General features: G+C 39.2%; 3 protein-coding genes and 1 pseudogene across 3 annotated transcripts; all 4 read left to right on the forward strand.

Annotated features, from left to right (window-relative positions):
• The first annotated feature begins 8,507 nt into the window (after positions 1-8,507).
• LOC144445345 (enoyl-[acyl-carrier-protein] reductase [NADPH] FabL-like) lies at positions 8,508-10,128 on the forward strand. The gene is made up of 2 exons (XM_078134884.1): positions 8,508-9,073; positions 9,876-10,128. The coding sequence occupies exons 1-2, from the start codon at positions 8,508-8,510 to the stop codon at positions 10,126-10,128; spliced, it is 819 nt and encodes a 272-aa protein (XP_077991010.1).
• A 2,664-nt stretch (positions 10,129-12,792) lies between these two features.
• On the forward strand, positions 12,793-14,024 carry LOC144445346 (3-oxoacyl-[acyl-carrier-protein] reductase FabG-like; annotated as a pseudogene).
• Positions 14,025-19,153: 5,129 nt separating this feature from the next.
• LOC144445347 (enoyl-[acyl-carrier-protein] reductase [NADPH] FabL-like) lies at positions 19,154-21,052 on the forward strand. The gene is made up of 2 exons (XM_078134885.1): positions 19,154-19,728; positions 20,800-21,052. Exons 1-2 carry the CDS (start codon positions 19,154-19,156, stop codon positions 21,050-21,052), a joined length of 828 nt encoding a protein of 275 aa, XP_077991011.1.
• A 1,164-nt stretch (positions 21,053-22,216) lies between these two features.
• On the forward strand, positions 22,217-22,981 carry LOC144445348 (enoyl-[acyl-carrier-protein] reductase [NADPH] FabL-like). The gene has a single exon (XM_078134887.1). The coding sequence runs from the start codon at positions 22,217-22,219 to the stop codon at positions 22,979-22,981; it is 765 nt and encodes a 254-aa protein (XP_077991013.1).
• The last annotated feature ends 502 nt before the right edge of the window (positions 22,982-23,483 follow it).

The raw sequence follows: 23,483 nt of genomic DNA on the forward strand, positions 1-23,483 counted from the left end.
CATTAAATCGTTAACTGTTTGACTGAAATGATGCCAATTACTGTACTTAGCAATAATATGCTGTATTCTAACTTGACATAAACAATCATTATGTGTGTACTAGCGATTTCTGGAGTCAATGCGTGTACATACTAGTGGTATTTGCACAGCAGTGCAAAATACTGAAAACATTATTGCATGCCTGTAGGCAAATGATAGCACAGGCATTCCATAGAAAAATATGAATGTGCAGTTATATTTTTCTGAAATTGCTGTTTTGGATAAACATTACCTAATATTAGCAGAACTCGATGATGTGCGAGTGTCAGTGTTGGTACTTGGGTATTTGTAGACTGATTGCGATGTGTTCTGCTGCACCTTCAATTTAATACTTTGAGAACCGTGCTAGCAGGCATGCAAAAAACCCTGACTATGCCACACACTGGAATATACATGTCATGGGGTTCTGATACATCATTCTACTGTAGATCTTTCAGAATTTGTAATTTGTAAACTAAGAAAAAAACTCGCCATGGTATGTTACGTAATCTAAAACAAACCCTGTCCATTACACAATCTAAATATACAGTAAGCTAGGGTGACCTAATAACACACAAAAGACATCAAGCCCCACAAATACAGCAAGATTCCTAGATTACAACAGATAAGGACCCTTTAACTATACAAAAAGTCATTCATGCCCCTTGATAGATTCCTTGAACGCCACCTATTTGTATATTGTCCACCCTATCGACGTAGAGAAGCAATTAAATAAACGGAAAAAGTGTACTGAGTAATTCAAATATATCAAATATAATCATTGGTAGGAATACAGTTACCTTTTTGAAGTCTAGTTTGATGCAACTACATATCGTCTGAATCAGTTAGTTGTCTCCAGTGTAATGATGTTAAGCTATCTAGTCAAGTGACCCCCTAGTGGAGTGGATATAATAATCTTACTTGAATAGGTCTACCTTGTGATGTACACAAATCCCGCCACTTGATAATTTCCTGTGTGAGTTTGAAGAGTTGCAAATTGTTATTGAGGGCCCTTTAACTACATATGCATATTTAAAACCCAGACAGGACCCCCTAACTACTTTAAAATTTTGATAATAGTGACCTATAACTAAGTATGATTTACAGACAAGACAATTTTCGAATAACTAAGCATACTTTGTTTCATGAAGTAGAAAATCAAGTTATTCAATTTATGTGATTTCTTTTCTTCAAATATGCAATGAGAATTTATCAAGCTGCTACAAGAGAATGGGCTGAATAATTGTTTAGGAGATGACAGTCAATAAAGAAGTTTGAACCCAAATTGTGATTGGAAAAAAAAAAATTAAACCTTACGTTATCTCACGGTTAAAATTGATCACGAAATATGAGATGTCAAACGTTGTTTTGATGGCAGATTTTGGACTCCACACAATGTAGGAATGTTTTGCTCTCTTTAGAACATGTACGGTCAATTCTCTTCGTGCTGCTTGATTCCTTTTTCATTGTAAGTGTTAATGAAACCAAGGGTATTACATACATGTACAGTAAAGTCAAACAGGCTTGTGTGATTTTAATAAAATTGTCTTTTATGGACTAGAAATTGTTACATATTTTACCATACTCTGGTTAAATAAGATATTTTAAATGCTTGTAAGTATGCAAATATAGTTTATGAATCTTCAATTATATAGAGATGTTTTATTTAGTTTAATTCAAAATGTGCTGTTCTATTTTCATACATGAGTTAATGCTGAAGGTTTGTTTGTATATAGTGTGTATGGTTTGTCACTTGTTAAATTTGATTATGAAAAAATTTTCAGAAAATAATTCGGTAAATAAATTGATATGGTCCTGTCAGGGCCACAATGGATATTTCATGTAATGTTTTCTAAGTAGCTGCCAAAAGTGTCAAGAATTAATTTATGTATGTCATACAAGAAGAAATTTTCCTTCAGTGTTGAAGTATAGATCGCCCTCTTGAGATGGAAAAGAGAAATCTTCCAAAATTATCGCAAACGCGATAGAAAGGAGCACCCTTCCAAAATGATGGCAAATGTATATCGCCCTCTTGAGATGTGAAAGAGAAAGCTTCCAATATATCATAATCTTAGGTCGCCCTCTTGAGGGTCACAATGGGATATATGAGTTGGGGGAAAAAGTTCAAATTATCAAATTATGTTATGATTATAGCTTTAAGAAGAGTAATAAAGACATTCTTTTTGTGCATTAATCACACAATTTGACCTTTGACCTGTATGTTCATCCAACCAGTTATTTTTCACCCTTTGTAGCTAGTGTTGTTTTGAGGGGGTCAGACAAATGTGTGAATGTGTTGTGTCGTTTAGTATCTTTGATTTAAAAAAAAATTACAAAATTTACACCCCTAACAAAGCAAATATGAATTTGAATGAAATCCCATTTTGTGTGAATATTGAAATAAAAGAATTATGAAATGCTCTTTGTTGTTGGTTGCATATTTTCTATGAATTCGTGAATCTCTACAAACATATCTGTAAGGTGACAAGAGTGACTGAGTGTACTATATTATATTGCCCAATCTGATGTAGTGTACAAGTTGCAGTTAATTTTTGGCTGTTACGTTTACTGCCACGAGTCCTTTTGGAAGTGCTCATTACATACATCAGACACAATACTATAGGTCCCCCCCCCCCGAGCCACACAAGAGCACTGAGTGAATTCACTCAACCAATGCAATGAAAACATGTAATACACACAACAAAGTAACATGCATCGCACATAGTACCTTTGTGCCATATTTAGTAGAAATTACCGATAGTTGGTGTGTCACAAGATATCGTACTAGCATATACAGTTATTAGGCTTTCCCACTTAACAAAGCACTCAAACTCGTTGCCCAACCTGGCTTAGACCACCTTGACTTTCAGCAAACTTTTCAAAGTGATACAAGTACGAATCCATGTCGTCATTGTTTTCATCAAATGCTGGCAATTTTGGAGCACTGGCTTTCACCCTACTAGTATCTACTATATTCGCCCCGCCGTGAGCCTTAATTGTTCCATTCTATACTGATGGTCCCTTTCCTCTCGGTCTCGTACTATTTGTTCCTGACGTTTCTTTTCGTCTCTTTCTAACTGCCTTTCATCTCGTGCTATTTGTTCCTGACGTCTTTTCTCGTCTCTTTTTAACTGCCTTTCATCTCGTGCTATCCTCTCCTTTTCCTTTTCTAATTCCTTCTCTTCTCTCTCTTCAACAAACTCAATTAGAGCTATTCCTGTGTACCCTATTTCCTTTCCCAGCGCTACTATTGCTTGAGTATCCATGATGAACGAGCCAATGCTACACCCAGAATGCCCTTCACTTTACCCAATACTCCAACTACACTTTACTCAAAATTGGAGATATTTCGAACAAATACCCCAGAAACGATCAATTTGAAACTTGAAATTGTTAAACCCACAATTTGTAGATTTAGATCCCACTTCTGACACCAATTGTCACAAGATGGTCGAGTGACACATACAACTAAAGGATAGAATGGATTATTGTATAAATGCAGCGACAGAGAATAACATATCAATTGAAAATACTGTATTTGACCATGAAATAATATTACATAAACTGAATAGGAACGTGCTATACATATCCCCTGATACACTTGTCAGGTTGTACAAAATAACAAACAAGGCTTATAAATGCATAGTTATGGTGATGACAGGTACTAACTAATTATTTAGCAAATTCTAGTCTGCGAGGCAGCAAACCGTTGTACACGCAAAATGTGGTAGCTTAAATGGCTGTCAGCCAGTCCGTATTGTCTTGTATACAATTATCCGCAAGTCATGAACTCACCCGTTTTACACGGTACTAAGTACAGTCAGTGTCCGTAGTCCATTAGCAAATTAACGGAGTGTCCTGTTGGTGTAGGTTAAGTTCTTGTTGTGGAATAATACACGCCCATGCGACAGCCACCAGTAGCCAGCAAGTCGGCAGCTCCAAGCTAGCAGTATCCACCTTCAGGCCTTGATGTTCAAAGTTAGGAGAAGCATGTGATCACTGGCTTCGAGAGTATTTATATAGGGGTCTCCTTAACGTTGATTGGGTACACACAAAGTTCAACAGATGTTTATCTGTAGACATGTAAATTAGCACACTGTCATCACGAAAAGGTCCCTGACCTATACCTGTCATCACCATTCATCAAAAGGTCACTAGTTCAGTAAACTAAAGAATCTATTATTCAAAATCACCACCTTGTGACATGGTGCATGCCAGAGTTGAGGGTGAACGCATTGACGGATACAACCCAATGCAGTAACCCTCTACAAATGGTACCCATTGGGGGCTGTAAAGATGTACATGTGACTGTATTATACGGTGGACGAGGGGGACATTTCCGCGCTCTCAATGATTGGGCGTTCAAAGCAATTTCCGCGCTCTCAATGACAGAGTTCAAAGCAATTTCCGCGCTCTCAATGACTGAGCGTTCAAAGCAATTTCCGCGCTCTCAATGACTGGGCGTTCAAAGCAATTTCAGCGCTCTCAATGACTGGGCGTTCAAAGCTATTTCCGCGCTCTCAATGACTGGGCGTTCAAAGCAATTTCACCGCTCTCAATGACTGGGCGTTCAAAGCAATTTCACCGCTGTCAATGACTGGGCGTTCAAAGCAATTTCACCGCTCTCAATGACTGGGCGTTCAAAGCAATTTCCGCGCTCTCAATGACCGAGTTCAAAGCAATTTCAGCTCTCTCAATGATAAGAGTTTCAAAGCAATTTCTGTGATGTCAGACATTTCCGCAACAGAAACGATTTCTCTGTCAGAAGCGATTTCCCAGACGTACAGAAGTGGAATCCCCACAAGTCACGTGTTAGTGACATATGCTTCATGTGTACACACAAGTACGGAATTTGGAGGAGTCATGCAGAAGCTCAATTGTTGTATGCAAGAATTTTAGAAAGATTGGTACCCCATCCATAAATTGTAACAATGCACTTAGTATACTTGAGGGAGAAATAATCACTTTACAAATGCCAGTTGATGTTCATGAAAAATAAAAATGTCTTCAGCAGAAAATGTTGCAGAACACGACAGTAATTTGTAACTCATTTATGTCCACTATGTAATATCAATTTTATGTCCTTGAATGATTAAAATTATGTAGCCCAGACACTTCGCAAATGTATTGATGATGTATCAATCTGAGACTACCAATAGTTTGAGAATTGTCGGGTGCGTGACTAACGACGTCCAAGTAAAATCATATCTATCCATGCAGAGATGATATGATTCGTTTTCAAACCATGAATACGTTTTTAAGCAATCGACATTTAGAAATACAAGTAATTTCGAAGTTGATTTTTGTATGTTGATATCGATTTTTGAACATCCATTTTTTGAGACTCATCGAAAATCAAAACATGAACCATGTTTCACTTTTCTCAGCTGTGCACTTTTTATCGTTACATTATTGTAACATTTGTGCCACTAGGCTCGACTCAAAGAGACATCGCAGGGAAGCGAACCGGACGTCTTCGTTAATATCCCGTCGATCATCGGGCATGACGTGGCACAACAAATCGATAGCCCCACTTTGAGTACGAGGAATTCACACATAGGGTATAATAAACTAACATGTCAGAATACTGGTTTAATAATATTCTAAGCTCGGCAACCTTGTGTCCATAGTGGTCTGAGGTTTAACACAAACGTATAGTAATGACTATGTTACGTCGATTCACCCAAAATGTGCTGGAAAGGGGTAGGGGTTTTGTGCGATAACTCACTACCTAAAAACAATTCTTGTATAATGTACAAACAACCGTCACTGTATGGGATGGATGGCTGGTGTCAGTTAGTCATGCAATATGCGCCAGAAACGAGGTCCCACCCCCAAACATCTGATTACAAATTTACAATTTATGTGTACATTTAGGACGTCCAAAAGGATATGTTCATATTCCAACGGTATCTGTTACTTGTTGTCTTTGCTTTCCTTTGATCTTCGCTTTGATATCATTTTTAGTAAACAACCTGCAAACTTCATAGAAACTGTAGATAGTACGAGTAAAAGGTGTCCCTAACTTTCCAGTAAAACGTTGAAACGTGAAACGTTGTTTGTGGTTTGATTTTGATTGCGTTTCAAAAAACGAAAGTTCGAATTTCGATATCAACACCTAAACACTAAGTTCCAAATTCACATGTAATTTCAAATGTTGATTGTTTAAACACGTAATCATGGTTTGAAATTACGTCAGAAACGAATCACATCATATCTGGATAGATTGGGATTTCACTTGGACGTCGTTAGTCACGCACCTAGTCAGTATGCAGACAGCTAGAGTATCGAGGATAGACTTCACGTGTTGTCATCAGAATGTTGAAACAACTATTCCAACATTGGTTGCAGTCAGTATATATGAAAGTTATCAAGAAATTAATATTTGTGTAAGATGAAAGGACTATGATGTTGTGATTATTGGTAACAGGACACTACACCCCCAGACAAACAACCCGTAGGATAAATGCCCCCAATCACGCCTACAAATACACATACACTTTCATTTCAAACATGCTGATAAAGACTGATATATTGATAATGAAATGAAATTTTAGAAAAAACGAAGAGCGATAAACATGGGATTTGATTTCTAAATAAACAGTTATTAACTCATAAACAGGACCACTTTCGACCCTGCCCTAGTATGTAATTATCCCACCTGAGGCCTTTCTCCGGGGGCATTTTTTTTCGGGGGGGGGGGGGATGCCCTAGAACCGTCATTATTATGTTAAAGAGAAAAAAATAGTGTGACGAACTCGTGGAAAGTACACGAAAAACTCTGATATTTAACACCTAATAAAACACTAGAATAGATTGCCTACGAAAGCTAATAAATGGTAGCGTTAGCAAGCATTCGATAAGCGTGAAAAACCTTCTCCGTCACACCAAGCTGTTCGATTGACCTTGTGTATGGCAGAACATACACTATATAAACTTGAGTACAGACACATTCGCCAATGCCAGCGTCTCTAGACTACGGCACAACCCAAGAAACCTGAAATATCACGACCAACTCGTGAAAATAAACGCCTCAACCTCACGGAAGCATACAAGAAAACGTTTCCCTAAAGGAAGAAGTAGCTTTTAACAGAAAGAGAGAGAGAGAGAGAGAGAGAGAGAGAGAGAGAGAGAGAGAGAGAGAGAGAGAGAGAGAGAGAGAGAGAGAGAGAGAGAGAGAGAGAGAGAGGGAGGAAGAAAAGTGTTGCAATAGCTACCTGACCAAGACTCCACCCCTCAGCAACTGACTGGTATATGAAAAGTGTGTTTCGAATAAAACACGGGATATCTAGACCTGAAGTACTGGGAAAAATCCGACTTTCTCCATTGTACTGAGACGATCGAGCCAAATACAGGCACCCGGGGCGTGACACCCACAAGCTTTCCGCAACAACTATCTCTGACAATACATGTTACTATAGTTATCTCTGACAATATCTGTTACTATAGCTATCTCTGACACTACCTGTACTATAGTTATCCCGGACAATGCCTGTTACTGTTACGGCATTAAATCTCCCAATACTAGAATGTATTTCGTGCAACTCTAGAATGTATTAAATGCATTTATTACAAGCTCCCTGGACCGTCCGCCCGATCTTAGAATGTATTTCGTGCAGTCAAAGAATGTAAAAAATGATTTCTAACTTCTGTTAAAAAATGTAAAACGTGCATGAGTTAAATGTAAAAATGTATTTCCTGCAAAATATATGACTTCTGGCCATGGATGTAATACCTGTTACTATAGCTATCTCTGACAATACCTACTGTAGTTATCAATGACAATGTGTACACACAGGCACGGTCACTGTGTCCACAATTTTTACCAGTTACATGTACTTCCGGGTCACTAACACGTGACTTGTGGGGATTCCACTTCTGTACGTCTGGGAAATCGCTTCTGTCAGAGAAATCGTTTCTGTTGCGGAAATGTCTGACATCGCGGAAATTGCTTTGAAACTCTTATCATTGAGAGAGCTGAAATTGCTTTGAACTCTATCATTGAGAGAGCTGAAATTGCTTTGAACCCGTTCATTGAGAGCGCGGAAATTGCTTTGAACGCCCAGTCATTGAGAGCAGTGAAATTGCTTTGAACACCCAGTCATTCAGAGCGGTGAAATTGCTTTGAACGCCCAGTCATTGAGAGCGGTGAAATTGCTTTGAACGCCCAGTCATTGAGAGCGGTGAAATTGCTTTGAACGCCCAGTCATTGAGAGCAGTGAAATTGCTTTGAACGCCCAGTCATTGAGAGCGCGGAAATTGCTTTGAACGCCAAGTCATTGAGAGCAGTGAAATTGCTTTGAACGCCCAGTCATTGAGAGCGGTGAAATTGCTTTGAATGCCCAGTCATTGAGAGCGCGGAAATTGCTTTGAACGCCAAGTCATTGAGAGCGCGGAAATTGCTTTGAAACGCCCAGTCATTGAGAGCGCGGAATTGTCCCCCTCGTCTACCGTAAAAAACAGAGTGTCAGCGTAAAAGGGAAGAAAACATGGAAGGGGGGCGTAAAGTTGCTATAGTAACCGGTGGAACACGGGGAATTGGATTCGGGATAGCAAAAACGTTGGCAAGAGATGGATACGATCTCGTGTTGGGATTCAATGCCAACGAAGAGAGGGTCAGAGAATCGCAATGTCACTTGGAGGAGAAGTTCGGAGCCAATGTCGTAACTGTTAAGGGTGATGTTGGTGAGGAAGACACTGTGACCAGATTATTTGAAGCTGTCGAGGAGAAATTCAACGGTATCTTACATGTATTGGTTCATAATGCCGGACTGTATGTTGGTCGTACAACGACTGCAAAGTCTGAATCAGCACAATTAGCAGCAGGAGAAGATGGGAAAGGTCTGATTGGTAGTTTTCCACAAATGGATTACTATCAAAGAGTCTACCCCAAGTGTCTGGTACGGTGTGTTGAGAAAGGTTTGCCGTACATGGAGAAAGCTGGAGAAGGGCATATTGTCACTATATCAAGCCCCGGATGTAATGCTACACAACCCCCTCGTTTGATGTATCTGAATCCTGGGCAGGCAAAGACAGTTGTTGAGTACCTCATCAGGTAATTTGACATCATATCTCTTTCCCGCAATCACAAGGCTGTCTGCAATCACTTTAATTAGAGTCATCTTATCTGTCTAGCACAAGCACAGACAAGTAATCACCAACAGATTCATATCAAAGTAGTCCTGCTGTAGACGGCATGGGGTTTGATTGACCTCGTTCTCAGCCCCCGAAAAAAACTCCAAACCCCAACAACAACAACAACAACAACAACAACAACAACAACAACAACAACAAAGAACGTACGTAGAAGGAAAAAAATTAGTTTTTGTGGAGGCACAAATGAGACACGACCACTGTGCCAGTATTTACTTTTCAGCTACATTGGGACCATTGTTTATTGAAGCCTTTAATAAAAATTCTAAATTTTGGTACCACAGTTGATCACTCCCATATCCACATTGTTCCCCCCCCCCCCCCGAAAGATGTATTATGCAAAGGCGCCTCACACGGGAAAAATGAATCACTTAACAGAACATAAAAGCATGCAGTCAACAAAATGTATGACTAAGATAAGCGACTTCCTAAACTCGTCTTAATCTGAAAGAAGGTGGCCGAATATTTCGCATTCACTTCTGGTGGAAAGCTGCTTCTGAACAGCGCTTCTCGTGTCTATATATACTCTTTTGTCTTTCTGACAACCGAGATTTAATGATAACTTACAAATGACTGTCCAGCTAGCATATAGTGATAGTAGACGGTAATTTTTTTCATCTATTAGACTTAATATTTCATGTCACGTGTCAGTGCTGTAGTATTTACCAAATTCCATGAACACAACAATGTTATTCTATTTTCAGGTATTATGCTCTTCAATTGGCACCAAACCGAATCAACGTGAATTGTTTGATTCCTGGGGTTACAAAGACGGAGGCCTGGGGCAATGCAGTGCTTGAAATGGTTTCGGGTAAACTCAGTCCAATGGGAGAAGTCATTACGCCAGAAGATATTGGAGAGGCGGCTGCATTTCTATGTAAACCTAGCTCGCGATTCATCACGGGACAGATAATTGCCGTAGATGGCGCACTTAGTCTTAGATCATTCCCTCACTAATTTATAGGCAAACAACAATAATCTTTTAAATCTACTGTTATGTCATCCATAGGGGTAAACCTCAGAAGACGTTGATTTCAGAATTGAAGAACACTTGAAATATCTACTGTGCATTAAAGTTGTACTATATTTAGCAACAGAATGCAGTCAGTATGTTAATTGGTACGTTAACAAGCGAAGATCCCACTTGAAGGACTTGTGAAAAAAAATAAACGCTCATTTTATATGATGTTGTTAGGGAGTAATTTTAGCTGCGTATACTTGTAGCATACTAAGAATGTCAACCATCACTGTTATTTGCAGAACTCTCCACACTCATAAGCCTGACAACCTGTTTTAGGGTGCAATTATTTAGTCTCCACTTATACCGCCATATTTAGACCAACTAAATATTAAACAAACCTTAAAAAGTGAATACAGAAATAAGTTTGTAAAGGGAGAAAAAAAGCACACGCTCACACAGAATATATGTCAATGACGTTTGAGAAATTACACGAGAATGGAACATACAATCACCAGCTTTGTAGGGACATCATTGATCATGGAACGCCCCCAATGGGCACCACCTGTACCGGGTCAGGTCGTACCGCTGTGTGTTCACCCTCACTCACGTTCACGCTCGCGTACCAGCTGTGACCTAATTTTGCTTCGGCTAGCCGTTTACGTATATCAATAATAGATTACATGGTTAGCCTATTAAAATATTACAGTAATGTTTTGGTTATCTGACATAAATAGCGCAATGACAATAACCGTATGGCTCAACATTATGTCAAGACAAATAATTAAGCAGATGTATTTAATTGAATAATCTCGTATGTTCACAATAAAATCACCAGTATCTTGAAGATTGCAGCAGCAGTCATCATCATCATCATACATCGTGATTTCTGTGCAAAATCAGTTACGAATTACGTGAAGGCAGCCACAGATTCAAGGCTGCATTTTAAATATTTTATCAAGGAAAACAAAATTACTGAGGTGTATTATGTCATGAAGGGTCAACCTTGCTAAAAGCATCAACATTTTTTTATTATATTAGTGATTATTTTACAAAAAAATTTAAAAGAAATTTCACGTTGTTTACTTACCTGTAAACAGCTGTCGCCACGTTCGAAACGCCCGCCGCGAAACTTGTCAGTACGCAGAGAAGTAGGTCAAAATTGCGACGTAAGAGCACAAAATCTTCTACGTCACATGTGCGTGTACACCGTGACGTTGAACGTGTAGCCGGCCGAAACTCTCTGATTATCTCTATCTAGTATCAGGGACGTCTCTGTTTATACGTCCCTGCTAGTATGCACCAGCGGATTTCAAGCAAACCTGGCTCATATGAAGGTAACATACTATGCATGCTATGTGAAACATGTGCCAGTCACTTTGTTTTGCGACTGAATCAAATATGGCTGAATGGCAGCCATATACATGTATGTTGTTAAACTTCACAGTATACATCAGAACTTTGGAGGTTACCTAGTTATCCAGTTCAAGTGCCTACACCCATGCATATTATCATATGTGAACTTTATTTCAAGCCTTGACCGCTTCTTCAAGGTCACATAGCCAAATTTGGGCTATCTTCAAAGCTTTTTGAGTCAAACATTTCAAGTGATGATATTTTTAATCATGTTTTGGGTTTTACTATATATGAGGCACATGCGCACGTGTCGTAATTTCGTTACCTCTTGACCTGTTTAGCAAAATAGTGGTCATATTTGTGTTGAAAAAGCACATTTGGCCTGATAGGCATCTCCAAAAATTTTGAATTTCGCTCTCCCCGAGAAAGGATAGCAAAAATCAAAATGTCAGTTAGGATAGCAAATGGCGGTAGTAGCCGTAGTCCTTCGACTCTACGTTACATGCAGGCTAACATTATAACTGCCAACATCAGACTATATATCATATGGACGAATGGAACCTGTTGCAAACAGGGAAAGTAAACATTCAAATGAATTGGATTACTAACACTAATTGGCTCAGCATGTTGGCACAGTAGAGACTTGTATTATAGTTTGATACGAACAGTTTTATGGTCTCTGTAAATATCTGTACATGACATTTGTTAAAATTTGGTAAAATGGCCATAAAACTGTTCTTAATATACTACAAGTCTCTGTACTTCCAACATGATGTGTCAAGTGTTATTAATCCAAGTCATCAGTTGTTTACTCTCCCTGTTTGTCCATGGTCTGATGTCGGCTATTGTACTATAACGTGTAGTATGAGACTCTGAGAGATTGTGAGCTACGCTCGTCGACGTCACTCAACCCTCAATGGCCTATACGAAAGCAGGAACTACAAATGAAACTCGATTTGAGATGCTTTAAATCTGTACCCAAGCTTACCACCAAGAATAGCAGAAGGGGTTGACCTAACCTATGTACCCAACTAGAATTGTCAATTTTCTATACTGGTTGTAATACATTATATAATATAATCTGTCTGCCCAGCTTCTACAAACAAGACGAAAAGGACTGGTCTATGAATTCTATATCGCCACATAATGCACCACAGATGTAGATACCGCACTGGGACTAATTAATTAAGGGTTCAAAGGTTACCATTCTTCTGTTATAAACAAGTCAATAGGCAGTTACTAGTACATCACAGGCAATCGTTGGGTAGTAACAAAAACCCAGTGTTTCAGCCAAAAGGGAGGAAAACATGGAAAGTGGGCGTAAAGTTGCTATAGTAACCGGTGGAACACGGGGAATATTGGATTCGGGATAGCAAAAACGTTGGCAAGAGATGGATACGATCTCGTGTTGGGATTCAATGCCAACGAAGAGAGGGCCAAAGAATCGCAAAGCCACTTGGAGGACTGAGAAATTCGGAGCCAATGTCGTAACTGTTAAGGGTGATGTTAGTGAGGAAGACACTGTGACCAGATTATTTGAAGCTGTCGAGGAGAGATTCAACGGTATCTTACATGCATTCATTCATAATGCTGGACTGTACGTTGGTTTGACAACAATAAAACAAAAAACAAACAAACAAACAAACAAACAAAACAAAAAACAAAAACAAACAAGGAATGTGCACAGAAAAAAATCAATAGTATGGGTTGTGGGCACAAATGAGAAACAAAAAAGTGTAACGACACGATCACTGTGCCGGTGTTCAGTATTCACCTACATTGGGACTAGACCCTCTTCGCAGAAATAGTTAAAACTTGGGTTGTTTTGTATGTACCGATAAGATATCTACTGCATAATATCCATGTATGACCTGATCAATCACATAGGGCTAACATTTCGTTGATGTGTTAGTGCGATGCTCCGTGTTAATATACGCTAACAATGAATCACTTAACAGAACATAAAAGCATGCAGTCAACAAAATGTATGACTAAGATAAGCGACTTCCTAAACTTGTCTTAATCTGGTTGGCCGAATATTTTGCCCTCACATATGGTCCAACAACTGCTTCTGAACACCTCTGTTAGTACAGTGTCTATACACAACATTTTGTGTTTCTGACAACCGGGATTTAATGATAACTTACAAATGACTGTCCAACCAGCATATGGTGATAGTAGGCGGTAATTTTTTTCATCTATTAGACTTAAGGTTTCATATGTCACATATCAATGGTGTAGTATTTACCAAATTCCATGAACACAACAATGTTATTCTCTTTCCAGGTATTACACTCTTCAGTTGGCACCAAATCGAATCAACGCGAATTGTTTGATTCCTGGGGTTACAAAGACGGAGGCTTGGGGCAATGTGGCACTTGAAATGGTTGCGGATAAACTCAGTCCGATGAGACAAGTCATTACGCCAGAAGATATTGGAGAGGCTGCTACATTTCTATGTAAACCTAGCTCACGATTCATCACGGGGCAGACAATTGCCGTAGATGGCGCTGTTAGTCTTAGCGCTGGCGCTCACTAGTTGTGCGGAAACAATGATAATCATTAAATATATAATGTTGTCATTCATAGAGGTAAATTATAAATATATAATGAGCATATTTGATTGAAAAATGCAGGAATATGGAATAAGTTATGCACGGTATGACAAACTCTGACGATAGGCCAACTTGTGTTCTAGGGCTCTGTAGTAAGTCACACTTGTGGATTTCCGTCCTACCCACTTGGATTTTGTCAGAAAAGTAGATACCTCATTCCATAGTCGTAACATTTCCGACGTTTACCTGAGGATCTATGCAGCTTGTGTGTATATTTTGACATACATGTAGGTGATGAATGTATATATATTGGTGGTAGCATCTAGCTTTTAAATTGTATATGTACGTACATCAGTGTTTTTCAAGGCCTGTAGTAACCCGGTAACATTTACTGGGGTTCCTCGATCAATTTACCATGTGTGGCCATGATCAAATTTTAAAGTGAAACAACAGAAAACATACAAAATGCTTTGAAAATGTTGTTTTAATTAAATTAAATAAAGAAGGCAAGCTAGCTTCACATCATAAAATATATTCAGTATGATGGTATTTTTGGGGGGAAAACAATGCATAGTCTGATTGCATTTGTTTTTTGCTTTACTGCATGTACTGAGAGTCAGTTGTTTTTATTTTGATTCATAACATCCACGTATAACCCTGTGGCAATCAATGTCAAATTACCTGCATCATGCCAAACACATGTTTATGTAGTGTCAGTTGACAACCTGAGATGGTGCATGGTGTGTGTTTACATGTCAACAATCTTTGATCTGAGTTGGCTTCAAGTTCACATGAGAGTTCAAGTGCCCATATTGCAAGTCGTCTATTACATTTGATGATATAACTTTGAAATTTGATGAGCTCCCCAGCTTTAAAAACACATATTGGTGCATGTAAACAAGTCCAGGGTGTCTGTAAAGTATATCTTCACTGGTGTTGCATACTCAAATTTCTCACGACGTTCCGTCACTAGAATAGCAAACTTCCCCATTGAAACATCGCGTAGTATCGTGTGGTTCGTTGTTGAACTCGATCGGACAGACTCGCATATTTGAAAGTTATTCCATGACAATGGAGTAATGTTTACTCGAGGCTATGTTCGGACAATGGAAGAGGGCCCATTGCCATTCTGTTTCTTACTTGTCCGTGCCAATGGTAAGAAACCCTTGAAAAACCCCACCACTGTCTACTCTGAATACCGGCCACGCTAATCGGTCCGATCACTAATATTCACACTGAATAAACCGACCGACCGACTGCTAAAAACATAACAAAATAAATCTAAAGTCAACACAGGAAATTATTATTATTATTATTTATTTATTTATTCATTTATTTATTTATTTATTTATTTTTATTTTATTTTATTATTTTTTTTTTTTTTGGGGGGGTGATAAAATGGAATTTTGAGATTTAGATCTCCTGGTAGTGATGTTTGATTAACTAGTAGTGTAGACAAATGAAGTAGGAGGTGATATTATCATGGGGACAATTAACTATCAAACAATTGGATCCTGTCTCGTTAAAATTTAATCCCTGGATTGTTTCATATATAGTAATCTAATCTGTGTACCCACAGGGGCGTGTAATATTTCATAGATTGTTGTTTTCCAGGTCTACAGACTAAATATAACAACCTTTTTGATTATATATTCCTACATGTAAGGGGAATATTTGTTCGGAGTATAGAGATTGATACATTTGTAGCAGCAAGATTCGTACGATATTTTCCTAAGAAAACGGCATTCTAAGCAATAAGAAAACAACAATCTATGAAATATGGCACGCCCCTGTGTGTGTACGTACCTAGCTCCTAGGAACAAGACAAAGGGGTTGGCAAATAGTATATAGATTGTTACTAGTCCTGCTTGCAGACGATGCACGGGTCTATAGATTACTGACAATGGACGACTTACTCTGCATACAAGCAGGACCATTATCATTACATAATGCACCATTGACATAGATCAGTAGATACCGAACTGCGACAAACTTATAAACACTAAAGGTTCAAAGGTTATCTTTCTTCTGTTGTAAACAAATTATGGGGGGGGGGGGGGTCAGTTACATCACAGTTAATCGGTGGGTAGTAAAAAATCAGTGTTTCGGCTAGACTTAAGATACGCCCGGGAAGATACGTTATGTTGTTCAGTCCTATCAGGCTTTTAAAGTTAACCACGACTGTACTAAGGGGTAGACCATTCGATATCCTGGGGGGGGGGGGAGCTTGGAAGATTGGTGGAGAGTCATTTTTTTCCCCACCTGCTTGCCTGAGAATTATTTTTTTTCTCCTTCACTTATGCTGGCAACTGTTTTTTTCTTTGCTTCTTTGAGATATTCGGATTTCTTTTACGTCAATGTTGAACACCTACTTTTGTTGCCACAATTTTCTGTTTGGTTTTCGCACAGGGTAATACAGAGAGTAAAGATGCTGTTCTATCACACAGATTTTATTTAGAAAACTACATATTTCATACATGTTTGATTTTCAATTAAATAAACATCATTGACAGTTTTTATGCCATGGTATGATGACACACTGAAAATGCAAATCGGAAACTTGATTGGTGAGCTCAAACATTCAGATAGACCGGTCAGTTTCTCCAGCTTGGGGGGATGGGAGGGAGGGGGATGTCAGTGTGTTTTTTCCATTGGGCCGGCAAAAAGTCACTGACCCCCGTGAATAAAGCTTCATAGCATCTGACAGACTTCTAAAGGCAATGTTTAGGCTATTCACAGACACTTCCAGACAATAATTTGCAAGCTTTACAAGACAGCTCTAACATGTAAAAAGCAACTACATAAGGTTGAAACATTTTTTAAATAAAGTTTCATAGCATCTTGACAGTAAGAGGTGGAGGAAAGAACTTTGATTTGAAACTGGAACATGTCTACCTCTTATGGAGGAGGGGGTTCTCCCCCTAGAAGCCCTGGGGGATTTTTACTCTTAAAGCCAATTTTCAGGCTATTAACAGACACTTTCAGATAATAATTTGCAAGCTTTACAAGACAGCTCTAACAACTGTAAAAAGCAACTACACATGGTTGAAACATTTTTGAAATAAAGTTTCATAGCATCTTGACAGTAAGAGTGGAGGGAAGAACTTTGATTTGAGGCTTGGACATGTCTACCTCTCATGGGGGGTCCCAGGGGGTCTCCCCTAGAAGCTTTTGAAGTTTTTTCCAATTTTGGTGAATCTTATTGTTGGCAGATCTGCAGTTTTTCTTTCTATTTAGGCAATTTTTAGGTTATTCATAGCCTCTGAGATATATATTGCCAAGCTTCGAAAAGCTAAAGTAAATATAACTTTTTAAATAAGTTTTTCATGTTATAAAAGTGGGCCTGTAACATTGGTATAGGGGCATTGCATGTATAGTAAAGTTACTGATGTGTTAGAGTACTTTAGGAGGTCATACCTAGTGTACAATAGAAACTTGAATTTGAGTTGTAGTGTCGATACATGTAGTGTCCGAAATAGGAAGTATATTCAGCCCTTCTGACAAATTCATACTGAAGAGACTAGAACAATTTAGATTAAGTTCTTTTATAAACTATCTAACAGTATGAAGATTACGATAACAAAACCTTCAAGTTCACTTTTGCCCCAAAGTGCAAAACAAGTGAAGCACTGATTGTGAAACAGCCAAACACTTACATGGCATGTTCAGTAACTAGTATGGTGGCTAGGTAATACATGTATTATATGTATTATTTTATGTATAGTTATGCTTGAACCCTTACATGAAGTAATATTTAAACAATTTATGAAAGAAACAGAGACAAGAACAAATATATATATGTACCACAGGCTAACGAAACTGACTGGTCCTTGACATGTGTTTGAAAAGGTTTGTCATGATTTGACAAGTGTCCTGGTTGGAGAGGTACGAGCAGGTTGAACAGTATACTCGTACCTGTGCATCATTTCCCTGCCAAGACATTTTTTCTAGCAGCAGTGGTCCATCTTTTTTTCCCATCACCCACTCATATCCGGATTTTTCTTCAAGCAAATCCATTTGGCATATTGTTTTTCCCGAAATCTTCCAAGCCTCCCCTCCCAGGATATCAAATGGTCCACCCCTAATTATATAATCTACCCCAATTCCCCACATCAGCAACCAGACTGGGTTGCAGCCAATCAAATATCGTTATGTTCTAATAGGCGTCAAACTGACCATGATGTCAACCTTTCAGTGCTGATTTATGGGAGCAGCCACCTAGTCAGTTTTACCTTCAATAGTAAACATAATTTTCCTGGCCAAAGTCTAGTATACTATCAAGTACAAACAATTAAGAAGTATCACCATAACAACAATCATTCTTGACATCAGAAGCAGAAACTATTCTACATGGCTATTTGATTTTTAGCACAACTGAACTGGTAAGGTTCAGCCAATTTTACGAAGTGGGTGAGTGCGGTACTCTGATCTGAACACAGTTCACAAAGTATAGTGTCCCACCAATAAAATCCTTAGTAACAGATGCAGAAAAACCTCAATGTCGCTGACGTTTAATTCATGATGTTACTTCTAAAAATGTTGTAGACAAGGCAAGAATATATTCTTGTGCAACTTTCGTATTAACAACATATCATTCCAGTGCAATAACAATGATTTTGTTAAGACATGGAATGAGAACCACAATCCTTCCTACCACCATATAGTGGTAACTGTTACAGTGTATCCCAGTTTCCTATGTGTGAGCACAGACAAGCTTTCTTGTCTGGGGTGTGAGCTAGGAGGCATCATTTTGGCAAGTACCTCATTCGCCCCTGTGTTAGATCTCGCATCCCTATAACCATAACCATATTGGAGTCATAATATTACAAATTATGTAGCCATGATTCTTGTGATCATTTGCCCATGTGTTCAATTATAGTCAAATTTTTCTAGCTGCATGAACAGCAAAATACAGATGTGCTACAACGCCATTGGCGCTATATTTTAATCTACAGAATGACCTCTGTTTGAACTTCTAATCACAAGTTCAATAAAGTCCGTTGATCTAGCAGGCATATAGAATAGTACAGACGATGAGTGCTGGCTGATAGTGTGGCACGAATGTTAGTATCTTACAGACTTACAGACTGTTTCAGCCAAAAGGGAAGAAAACATGGAAAGTGAGCGTAAAGTTGCTATAGTAACTGGTGGAACACGGGGAATTGGATTCGGGATAGCAAAAACGTTGGCAAGAGATGGATACGATCTAGTGTTGGGATTCAATGCCAACGAAGAGAGGGCCAAAGAATCGCAAAGCCACTTGGAGGAGAAATTCGGAGCCAAGGTCGTAACTGTTAAGGGTGATGTTGGTGAGGAAGACACTGTGACCAGATTATTTGAAGCTGTCGAGGAGAGATTCAACGGTATCTTACATGTATTGGTTCATAATGCTGGATTGTTCGTTGATATCAATCGAACATCGACTACTCCAACGTCTGAATCAGCGCAATTAGCAGCAGGAGAAAATGGGAATGGTCTGATTGGTAGTTTTGCACAAATGGATTACTATCAAAGAGTCTACCCCAAGTGTCTGGTAAGGTGTGTTGAGAAAGGTTTGCCGTACATGGAGAAAGCTGGAGAAGGGCATATTGTCACTATATCGAGCCCCGGATGTAATGCTACACAACCCCCTCGTTTGATGTATCTGAATCCTGGTCAGGCCAAGACAGTTGTTGAGTACCTCACCAGGTAATGACACTCTCGTGTTCTTTCCCTGCAATCACAGTGTGTACAATCAAATCATTACGTGAAACATTAGATATTCCTCCCATGTGTCTCGCAGGAGTAAACCAAAGGGTTCCGCAGTATTTCTTAGATTGATAACCTGAATATATTTCCCCTAGCTCTATGGAAAGAACACCAGTGAAAGTTTGTCATATCTTCTAGTATAGAGCATATGTTGATATATTTGTTGTAGCAGGATTCGTGTGATATTTTCCTTAGGAAAACAATAATCTAAGCAATAAAGCGTGTCCCTGTGGAATAAACCACCAACATTATTCATATCAAAGTCGTCCTGCTTAAAGACGAAGCTCAGACCACTAGAAGAAGTAATTACGGGCCTTGTTTTCATGCCAATTTTCAGTCTCCACTAAAAACATATATATAAGTAAAACTAACACAATACTATATGTGGTAGGCACATATGTGAACTCAAAGAATAATGGCATGACTCGACTACTGCGCAGTGTGCACTTCTTAGCCGTATTGATTACTGTTTATAGAAGGATGAGAAGTTTACAGAAGTCTACGTAAAAGTTGTCTTGAATCCATGAGGATGGGGTTTTTGAATTCGTTATTTCCCAGATGTGCTAACATAAAATGGTGGTAGTTAGTCTCGGTTACCCAAACTCTCGCCACTGGGTGCTCTGCCTACGAGAAAATGAACTCGCCCGCGCAGGAAGTAGCCTCTGGTACAGTGCATCATGGGGAGTACTTCACGTCCAACATTGCAGGCTGAACGATTTGGGTACCTTCGCTACAGATCATCACTGCTCAAGCGACTAATACATATTAATTTCAACAAACAGACATCGTAAGCCCATTCTTTATTCTTGGAAGAAATGTACAGTGTGACTTCCGTCGTGGGGTAGTTGGAACGTGGTTTCTCATACTCTCGTTTGGGGTGGTCTCGTAGGCAGAACCCCAGCGGCGAGAGTCTGGGTAACCGAGACAAAGTTGTAGGCGGTAATTTTTTTTATCATATGTCTGCATTATTTACTGCATTAACACAAGAATGTTGTTGTGATCTTTTATAAGGTATTACGCTCTTCAATTGGCACCAAGTCGAATCAACGTGAATTGTTTGATTCCTGGGTTTACAAAGACGGAGGTTTGGGGCAACATGGCACTTGAAATGCTTGCGGGTAAATACAGTCCGATGGGAGAAGTCATTACGCCAGAAGATATCGGAGAGGCGGCTGCATTTCTATGTAAACCTAGCTCACGATTCATCACGGGGCAGATAATTTCCGTAGATGGTGCTCTTAGTCTTAGAGCAGGCCCTCACTAGTTGTAGGGAAACCACGTGCGATAATCGTTAAATCTGATGTTACGTCATTCATAGAGATACATGTATGCCTCATCAGAAGACATTACATGTACTTTCATTGGAGGACACTTAAAAATAATCTAGATGAAAGTTGTACTACATTTAGGAACAGAATACAGTCAGTGTGTGTTCGAAGATCCCACTTTCAGGACTTATGAAACAAGATAAACAGAACCCTCAACCCTTCAAAGACTGGCACCCTAGGGTGAAATTATATTTATCAACTAAAAAAATTCAACAGAAACCATAAACATGAATACAGAAACGTTTTTCAGGCCTAAAAGGGGTTTGGTTCTGGTTACCCGACCCCACCTAGTTTTTCACTGTCGACCCTAAACTTTTATTTTGACATACTCGAGAAGGAAGTAATAATATCGCGAAAATTGTGACGTCTGGCGAGAAATAGTGAATGCGGAAACTAACATCAACTTGAAAAGACAGTATTAAACTGTTCTCCCAATCTGTAATGGCTGTACATCTGATGGAAAGAAACCAATAACACAAAGACCATATGGAAAACAACGGACAACATAACGACCTGAACTAGACAATCACATATGAATAAGAAAATAGCGGCAATCACAACTGTATTTGGATAATGCTGTGGGCATGGTCGTGTTACTAGGCATATTGCTATGGCCAGTTTTGTCAAAAACATAACATAACCTGACTTACACTGACAGCCTCACATAAGGGTAAAACCAAAGGTTTTTGGTCCTATAAACATTGTTAGAATGCGAAATGCTGATATATTGCACATGATGTACACCTTAATTGGGAACTTGCAATCCAGACGCAAAGGATTATGGCATTCTCTGTGGTTATCGTAATACCTAATCTGGAGCCACTGATAAAACTATGGGTAACTATGAATTGATCATTCGTGGTTGCAAACAATGCAACAGTATTGTTTAGAGTACCGATTCATTAGAATGTATTATCACATTTCCCATGATGCAACATTCAACATGGCGGGTTTGCAAGTTCCCTATCATATAGTATCAATTAATTATATGAATCTATAAAATTTCAAGTTCGGCAACAGGGGACCCAAGTGGATATGGACGTACGCTTGAACCGAAATACGATGTTGTTACAGGTGGTACTCGGGGCATCGGATTTGGAATGGCTCAGAAACTTGCCGCTGATGAATTCAACCTGATACTGGGCTATAACGCTAATGATGACGCTGCTCTGGCAAGTAAGGCCAACTTGGAGTCACGTTACGGTGTACAAATATACACTGTAAAGGGTGACGTGGCGGAAGAGGCGACGATTACTGCCATCTTCGAATGTGTGGAAAAGCATTTTGGAGGCAAGTTACACGCATTTGTTCACAATGCTGGTCTTTATCTCGGTTTCACTACCAAACCAGAGAGCGACCAAGCCAAGAAAGCTGCTGGGTATCCCACTGGTCATCTCGATGGCAACTTTGCACAGTGGGACTACTACCAAAACGTCTATCCGAAATGTTTTCTGAAATGCGTTGCAAAATGCATGGAATATATGGAAGACGGGAAAGGCCGTATCGTTGCTATCTCTACTCCAGGTTGCAACGTGTGTCAGACACCTCGCCCAGGGTCCTTTATCACGGGACAGGCGAAGGCTTCAATGGAGTTCTTCGTCCGGTACATGGCGCTAAGACTGGCGGAAAGACGAATATCCGTCAACTGCGTTATTCCAGGTTATGTGAAAACCGACGCCTGGGAGGCTCTACGCCAGTCGGAGAAATCAACGGACCCAGATGACGTAGCTATTAAACGTACACCTATGAAAATGTGGGGTGACCCTAGCGATATTGGCGAAGCTGTCGCCTTTCTTTGTTCTCCAAAAGCTTCCTTTATCACCGGAACAGCTCTACCAGTAGACGGCGGTCTGCATCTGAAATAAACTGACCACCTAAATGTGTAACTTTTGATAACATTCGTCAATACAATCAAACATTCTATTGATTTACATGTAATTTTTTTGTATAAAGTGCGACGAGTGTCGTGAACAAACACAGATAGACTGTTTCAAAGATCTACCGGTGATTATGTTGTTTCTATCAAGGACATCATCCACAAAAACGACAATTGAAATTCCACAGACGTGTTCACCAAAACAGAAGATTTGGTCATTGGTTTACGTGTATGTGTCTAACCACAAACAACGAGTCTGTTATGATGTTCAAGTGTGACCATTTAAAATTCGTGATAGAAAACAACAGATAACTCCGTGTACGTACTATATCAGCATGGCCTTCTCTAAGATAGACCTACAGATTATTAGCCACTGTGGGAGAGGTCTAATCTCCCTTTCCCTAGCTTTAGGGCAGACCGATAAACCCGGACCGATGACGTCATTTGTCTATATCTAAGGGAAATAAAAATGTAACTGTTTATTTTATGTT

Source organism: Glandiceps talaboti, chromosome 14 (genome assembly GCF_964340395.1).
Source record: "Glandiceps talaboti chromosome 14, keGlaTala1.1, whole genome shotgun sequence".
Taxonomy (NCBI): Eukaryota; Metazoa; Hemichordata; class Enteropneusta; family Spengelidae; genus Glandiceps; species Glandiceps talaboti.

Excerpts from the sequence above, each read along its gene's own strand:
- LOC144445345 (XM_078134884.1), top strand. The coding sequence starts at position 8,508 with ATGGAAGGGGGGCGTAAAGTTGCTATAGTAACCGGTGGAACACGGGGA. Across the intron at positions 9,074-9,875 it reads GTTGTTGAGTACCTCATCAG|GTATTATGCTCTTCAATTGG; the intron begins GTAATTTGACAT and ends TTCTATTTTCAG.
- LOC144445347 (XM_078134885.1), top strand. The coding sequence starts at position 19,154 with ATGGAAAGTGAGCGTAAAGTTGCTATAGTAACTGGTGGAACACGGGGA. Across the intron at positions 19,729-20,799 it reads GTTGTTGAGTACCTCACCAG|GTATTACGCTCTTCAATTGG; the intron begins GTAATGACACTC and ends ATCTTTTATAAG.
- LOC144445348 (XM_078134887.1), top strand. The coding sequence starts at position 22,217 with ATGGCTCAGAAACTTGCCGCTGATGAATTCAACCTGATACTGGGCTAT.